Consider the following 8,013-nt stretch of genomic DNA (forward strand, 5'->3'; position numbering starts at 1 on the left):
CTTCGGAAAACAAATAGTTAAAAGGTAACCTTAGAGTTCTTTTAAAAATTCATGAAAATGTTTAAAGAATAGATGCAGAGAATAGGTGATGAACATATGTAGAGGTTTTGATATAAAATAATTAGCAAGAAATCAAATAGTGAATTTAGAAGACATTTTTGTCACATCACTGCAGAAACTGGCTGAGACAATTGAAGAGATGCATTTAAGAGGAAGCTCAATAAGCACAAGGAGGAGTAAAGTATATGGTTACATGTAAGGAAGCTCAAGAGTAGCATGAACTGATCGGACTGAATAGCTTACTTCTGTACTCAATATTCTACACTGGAAATTAAAACCGATATCTGATTCACCTGAAGTGGATGGTCATCATGACCAATGAAATATTGTAAAATATTGATTTCCTTTCCAGTCTTGATGATATTTAAATGTACTTCATCACAAAATTGACTACTATCAGAATCAAGTTAATTATCAGCAGTATTTGACGTGAAATTTGTTAGCAGCAGCAGTTCAATGCAATACATAGTATAGAAGAGAGAAAAATATAAAAATAATAAATAAGTAAACAATACTGTATATTTTCAAAAGTGAGGTAGTGTCCAAGGCTTCAATGTCCGTTTAGGAATCAGATGACAGAGGGGAAGAAGCTGTTCCTGAATTGCTGAGTGGGTGCCTTCAGGGCTTCTGTACCTCCTTCCTGATGGTAACAGTGATAAAAGGGTATGCCCTGGGTGCTGGAGGTCCTTAATAATGGATCCTGCCTTTCTGAGACACCGCTCCCTGAAGATGGCCTGGGTACTTTGTAGGCTAGTACCCAAGGTGGAGCTGACTAGACTTACAACCCTCTGCAGCTTCTTTTGGTCCTGTGCAGTAGCCCCCCCCCCCCCCAAATACCAGACAGTAATGCAGCCTGTCAGAATGCTCTCCACCGTACATCTATAGAAGTTTTTAAGTGTATTTTTTGACGTGTCAAATCTCTTCAAACTCCTAATGAAGTATAGCTGCTGTCTTGCCTTCTTTATAACTACATCGATATATTGGGAACAGGTTAGATCCTCAGAGATCTTGACACCCAGGAACTTGAAAGTGCTCACTCACTCCACTTCTGATCCCTCTATGAGGATTGCTATGTGTTACTTCATCTTACCCTTCCTGAAGTCCACAATCAGCTCTTTCGTCTTACTGTCATTGAGTGCCAGGTTGTTGCTGCGGCACCACTCCATTAGTTGGCATATCTCACTCCTGTACGCCTTCTTGTCACCACCTGAGATTCTACCAACAATGGTTGTATTGTCAGCAAATTTATAGATTCTATTTGAGCTATGCCTAGCCACACAGTTATGTGTATATAGAGAGTAGAGCAGTGGGCTAAGCACATACCCTTAAGGTATGCCAGTGTTGACCATCAGTGAGGAGGATATATTATCAACAATCTACACAGATAATGGTCTTCTGGTTAGGAAGTCAAGGATCCAATTGTAGAGTGAGGTACAAAGGCCCAGGTTCTGCAGCTTCTCAATCAGGATTGCAGGAATGATGGGATTAAATGCTGAGCTATAGTTCATGAACAGCATCCTGATGTAGGTGTTTGTGTTGTCCAGATGGTCTAAAGCTGTGAGGAGAGCCATTGAGATTGCGTCTGCCACTGACCTATTATGGCAAAAGGCAAATTGCAATGGGTCCAGGTCCTTGCTGAGGCAGGAGTTCAGTCTAGTTATGACCAACCTCTCAAAGCATTTTATCACTGTAGATTCACCATTGCCATATTCTACAACTTTGCAGTATCTCAGCCTATATATATGGTGAAACCCAAGATTGGTTTTGTCACCAAGCTTGGTTAATGTTCCACCTTCAACTCATTTAATTACTAAAATAGCCCTTTGTATCCGGCATAAAATTGCACAAATTTTTCATGACTACGCATTGGGTCTACACTACACCCTTGTGTAATAAACTTAAACATCTAGTTAATTTTAATAATAATTATTTGTTACAACACCCAACTATACTTATATACAAGTTCTACTGTGTTGCTGGAAAGGCCATTAATAAAGTAAAAGTCAGAGCAATGAACAACCACAACTGTGAAGGAAAACCAATTTTCCTTGCAGCCCCAATCTCCTGCCTTTTCCCCTTCATGCCCTGACCAATCAAGAATCTATCAATCACTGTCATAAATATACATAAAGACTTGGCCTCCACAGTTGCTTGTGGAAAAGAATTCCACAGGTTCACCACTCTCTGTTAAAGAAATTCCTCCTCATCTCCATTCCAAAAGGATGTACCTCTATTCTGAGGTTGTGTCCTCTGGTCTTAGACTCCGCCACCATAGAAAACATCCTCTCCACATCCACTCTATCAAGACCTTTCACCATTCGGTAGATTTCAATGAGGTCACCCCTCATTCTTCTGAATTCTAGTGAATACAGGCCCAGATATGACAAGCCATTCAATCCTGGAATCATTTCTGTGCCTCTCCAGTTTCAGCACATCTTTTCTAAGATAAGGAGCCCAAAACTGCTCACAATGCTCCGTGAGGCCTCAACTATGCTTTATAAAGGCTCAACATTACATCCTTGCCTTTATATTCTAGTCCTCTTAAAATGAATGCTAACATCACATTTGCCTTCCTCACCACAGACTCAACCTGCAAATTAACCTTTAGAGAATCCTACAAAAGGACTCTCAAGTCCCTTTGTGCCTCCGTTTTTTTCGCATGTTCTCTCCATTTAGAAAATAGTCAACCCTTTAATTTCTTACACCAAAGTGCATGACCATATACTTCCTGACATTGTTTTCCATCTGCCAGTTCTTTGCCCATTCTCCTAATCTGTAGTCTTCAGCTCCTATATCATCTTCAAACTTTGCAACAAAGCCATCAACTCCATCATCTAAATCATTGACATATAACAAAAAGAATCTGTCCCAAAACAGACCCCTGTGGAGCACCGACTAGCAGCCTGAAAAGGTTCACTCTTTTCCCACTCTGTGCCTCCTGTCAATTATCCACTGCTTTATCCATGCGAGAATCTTTCCTGTAACATTATGGATTTGTAGCTTGTTAAGCAGCCTCATGTGTGGTACCTTGTTAAAGGCCTTTTGCAAATCTGAGTACACATCATTAGATGGTTCTCCTTTCACTGTCATGCTTATTATTTTTTCAAAGAATTCCAACAGATTTTTCATGCAAGATTTTCCCTTGAGGAAACCATGCAGATTAAGGCTTATTTCATCACGTGCTTCCAAGTACTCTGAGACCTCATCCTTAATAATCGACTCCAACATCTTCCCAACTACTGAGGTCAGACTAACTGGCCTATAGTTTTCTTTCTTCTGTCTCTTTGCCTTCTTGAAGAGTGGAGTGATATTTGCAATTTTCCTGACTTCTAGAACTATTCCAGAATCTAGTGATTCTTGAAAGATCATTACTAATACCTTCACAGTCTCTTCAGCCACCTGTTTCAGAATCCTGGTGTGTACACCATTGGTCCAGGTGACTTAACTACCTTCAGACTCTTCACTTTCCCAAGAGCCTTCTCTCTTGTTATGTTAACTTCACACACTTCATGATCCCTGACGCATGGAACTTCCACTACACTGCTAGTATCTTCCACAGTGACAACTGATGCAAAATACTTACTCAGTTATTAGCTATTTCCATTACTACCTCTAGCATAGTTTTCCAGTGGTCTGATATTCACTCTCATCTCTCTTTTATACTTTATATATCTGAAGAAATTTTTGATATCCTCATTAATATTACTGGCTAGTTTACTTACATATTCCATCTTTACCTTTTAAAAACTTTTTTAGTTGCCTTTTGTTTTTTTAAAGCTTCCCAATGCACTATTGTTATTTGATTTGCCACTCCAACAACATAGAAGGCCTTTCTTTCTCAAAAAAAAACTACTTGCAGGAAAGTCTTTGGCATGAATATACTTAAGCTATGTCCACACTACACCGGATAAGTGCATAACCGAAGCTTTTTCTCTTCGTTTTTACCCTCCGTCTGCACTAAAACGGTGTTTTCGTCCCCCGAAAATGGAGATTTTCAGAAACTCTCTCCAGAGTGTGTAATTTTGAAAACGCCGCTTGGGCAGAGCAGTGTGGACAGGGTAATGGAGATATCTAAGAACGCTGTCATGATTTGCCGGAACAGATGGTGGCAGCAGTGCAGAATCTCATTGTTTTCATGAACACAATAGAACAACGCCACAGCAGAAACGGAAATAGTAAACCGCTTTCTCTTCGGTTGTTTTCTGTAGATGTGTCCTGCACATGCCCAGGAGGAGGAGATTCACTCAAGTATCCATTTTAATGTGGACAGAGATATTTTAAAAAACGCCTAGTGTGGGTGCCTATCGTTTTTCCGCAAAACCGGTGTTTTCAACATTATCCGGTCTAGTGTGGGCGTAGCCTTAGAGCTGCTAAAGTTCACACACATTAGGTTTAATAAAATTATGAATCCACATTTGTTAATTGACAATTTTTTAACTGCAGTCTTTAAAGATTGTATTGTTTTGCTCAAGGTAACAACTTTGAAGCAAAGATAGAAAATAAAAATAGCACTTCAAGTCAATTCCTACAAATAAGTGACAGCACAAGCACTACCAGAGCACTGAAGCAAAAAGCCAGGAAGAAGAGAAGGGGTGAAGGCAGACAATGGCATACAGGTAAGTGTAGCTAATGAGGGGAAATCATAATTGGTAATTATCCTTTCTCAGTGGATAAATATCTGTTGTATCTCATAACTCCATAAGAATTACGGAGAGTATAAATATATTCCCACAGGAAAAAACTGAGATGAGAGCAGTCTTCAAATGTTATGATATCTGCATTGCATATTGCCACTAATGTTTTCCATAAAGTATTGACTTTGCCCAGTTGATTTTAGGATGCAAGCAATAACATTTCCACCTGAAGATTAACTTTTCCAACTGGGACAGTTATTCATTAATTGTATTTTACTTTGTGGCAAAATATTTTTTGTCATATCTTCTTTCATAGCTCATCACTGACCTGATCTCTAAAGTCCATTAATTTCTATTGACAATGATGCTTTTTTTTTGGAGAGAGGGTTATGAAGGAAAATGTCTGTCAGTTTCAAGTTGATTTAATTTTCAGATATAATGACCATTGAATTTTAGCAGTTACTTCAATCTGTTTTTATTTTTTCTTTTAAAGCTGTCATCATAGGTCCAGATGGACAGCCCATAACCGTATACCCATGTCACATCTGTGGGAAGAAGTTTAAATCAAGGGGTTTCCTGAAAAGGCACATGAAGAACCACCCGGAGCAAAGTGCAAAGAAAAAGTATCAGTGCACAGACTGTGATTATACAACAAATAAAAAAGCAAGTTTTCATAATCATTTAGAGAGTCACAAGCTCATCAACAAAGGAGAAAAAGCTTATGAGTGCAATGAGTATGGAAAAAGATTCACTCAGGCAGGGACACTGGCTGCTCACAAACTGGTTAATAGGGAAAAAGAAACTAAAATGCATAAGTGCAAATTTTGTGATTATGAGACAGCTGAACAGGGTCTTCTCAATAGGCACCTGTTGGCAGTGCATAGCAAGAATTTCCCACACATTTGTGTGGAGTGTGGGAAAGGATTCCGTCATCCTTCAGAACTCAAGAAACACATGCGGACTCATACAGGGGAAAAACCATACCATTGCCAGTACTGTGAGTACAGGTCTGCTGACGCTTCTAATCTGAAAACACACGTGAAAACCAAACACAGCAATGAGCTGCCATACAAATGTGACCACTGTCCTCAAACATTTTTGGATGACAAAGATCTGCAAAAGCATGCCACTTTATTTCAGGCACATAGGACCCATCAGTGCCCTCATTGTGACCACAGAAGCTCCAATTCTAGTGACCTTAAACGTCATATAATATCTGTGCACACCAAGGAATTCCCACACAAATGTGAGGTCTGTGATAAGGGGTTTCATCGTCCATCGGAGCTGAAGAAACATATGTCAACTCACAAAGGGAAAAAGCTTCATCAGTGCAGGCACTGTGATTTCAAAATTGCAGATCCTTTTATACTTAGCCGTCATATTCTTTCAGTTCACACCAAGGACCTTCCTTTTAAATGCAAAAGATGTAAAAGAGAATTTCGACAGCAAAGTGAGCTTAAGAAGCACATGAAGACACATAGTGGAAAGAAGGTTTACCAGTGTGAATATTGCGAGTATAGCACTACTGATGCTTCAGGCTTCAAACGCCATGTAATATCTATTCACACAAAGGACTATCCTCACCGTTGTGAGTTTTGTAAGAAAGGCTTTCGTAGGCCATCTGAAAAAAACCAGCATATAATGCGGCATCATAAAGAGGCTATAATGTGACATACAGACATGGAAAAATATGTTACACAAACTTACTTAACTTTCAGTTAATTGGCATGGCTCGTGAACTGTTTCTCCTGGTCTCGACTTGAGTGTTGTTTCTCAACCTACCTTTCATCCTTTGTATTATAAGTTGACAAAAGGTCTGAGAATAGGGAGATGGAGTCATTTGTTCAAATGTTTTAGTTTCTTTACAGAATCTGACAGGTAGTGTTCTGGGTTGCCATTATTGTGAAGCCATTCAGTGAGTTCAATGTCTTTTTTTTAACCAATTTCAGGTGTCTTGAGTTTGTTTCGTATGCAATTGCAAAATATTGTATTCCACAGTTGTTCCACAGGCTGCAGCACTCACAACTAGACCTTTTAAAATTAGTTCTGTTTTACATTTAATCCTGGTAAATATCTGATTACTGGAAAAGGTGTTTAAAACATCGCTTTTTATCTTTTTTAATCAAAAAAATCCCAATAAATAGTTACTTGTGATAAATAGCCTAGCAAGTACTGACCATGTTCTAAAAGCTTGTGAAAAAAACTGGTTCAGTGTATTCAAGATTTCTTATAGTTCACTTCTTATAGTTGCTGCAGTTGGACAGACTTGCTATTTTAATATCTAAGCAAGAATGGTTCGTTCTATGCAGCCAGTGTGGATTAATTCATGCTTAAGAGTCGGACTACTTTTTACTATAGGGCATGTGTGATAATTTATGCATCCCTTTGCAAATATTATGAACCATAGGTAATAACATGGGAGTACTCCAGGAACCAAACAATTTGGTCAAGGCTATTTAATGAATACAAATTTTGTTTTGACATTGTTATACATATAATGTATAGGAAGTGGTTATGTGAATATGGTTTTTTTTTAGCTGGTTACTGCTCACACATTAAATGGTTGTTCACTTCGTGAATTTTTAACATTATTCATTGTGTTGTGGTAGTTTTTGTGTTTCTTCAAATGTTGTCAGATTTTGCTTTGCACCAGATGAGAATCAGTTGCTCGAGAATTCAAAATGTCTGTTTTCAAAATTCAGAATGTTAATTTAGCAATGCCTCTTAGATTTAAGGAAAACACGTGTGTTTTATGTGGCTGTAAAGGTTGTACACTCTGTAAAATAAGAAATCTTTTGTCAATGTTCTGTGGGATTACTATTTCTAAATGTTCTTAATGTGATGAGTATATCAATAAAAATCTACATCTGTTGCACTGAAACTTGATCAATTCTACTTACCCAGGCACCCCAGTCACATTGAAGATTTACAGATCAACTCTTAATTGTTACGTTCTCTTGCTGTTAATTTTTGTTAGTTACATGGCTCCAAACATGCACCTTATTTTCACAAATTATGATAATTTAGTCTATGAAGCCTGGATAAAGATCAGGGATGAATATTTTGCTTCTAATTAATATCTGATTTTACTGTTTTGCTCCTGTAAAATGATAGCACAGTTTGTAGAAATAAAATAATTAAATTCCTATGAAATAAGTCATATAAGAATAAATTTTAATAGTTGTGCCTGCATAGAGAAAATTTATGAGAAAAATTATAGAGCCAAAAAAAAGCATTTTGTGCTTGCTTTGAGGTATTGAAATCCAGACCAACCAGAAGTCAGGTGTAGTGTGGATGTACTTATTCCATACGACCGTAC

The 8,013-nt window shown here is 38.1% G+C and overlaps 1 protein-coding gene across 2 annotated transcripts in view; it reads left to right on the plus strand.

Moving 5' to 3' along the window:
- The window catches only part of znf711 (zinc finger protein 711), a 53,135-nt gene extending 45,568 nt beyond the window's left edge, over nucleotides 1-7,567 (plus strand). The window contains exons 7-8 of one of the 2 annotated variants that reach the window (XM_059977282.1): nucleotides 4,533-4,676; nucleotides 5,188-7,567. In XM_059977282.1, the coding sequence (XP_059833265.1) occupies nucleotides 4,533-4,676; nucleotides 5,188-6,365 (1,322 nt within the window). In that variant the 3' untranslated portion in view covers nucleotides 6,366-7,567. The remainder of the gene's footprint in view (nucleotides 1-4,532; nucleotides 4,677-5,187) is intronic. The other variant, XM_059977283.1, reaches the window with a different exon arrangement.
- Nucleotides 7,568-8,013: the final 446 nt, after the last annotated feature.

This window comes from Hypanus sabinus, chromosome 8 (genome assembly GCF_030144855.1).
Source record: "Hypanus sabinus isolate sHypSab1 chromosome 8, sHypSab1.hap1, whole genome shotgun sequence".
Taxonomy (NCBI): Eukaryota; Metazoa; Chordata; class Chondrichthyes; order Myliobatiformes; family Dasyatidae; genus Hypanus; species Hypanus sabinus.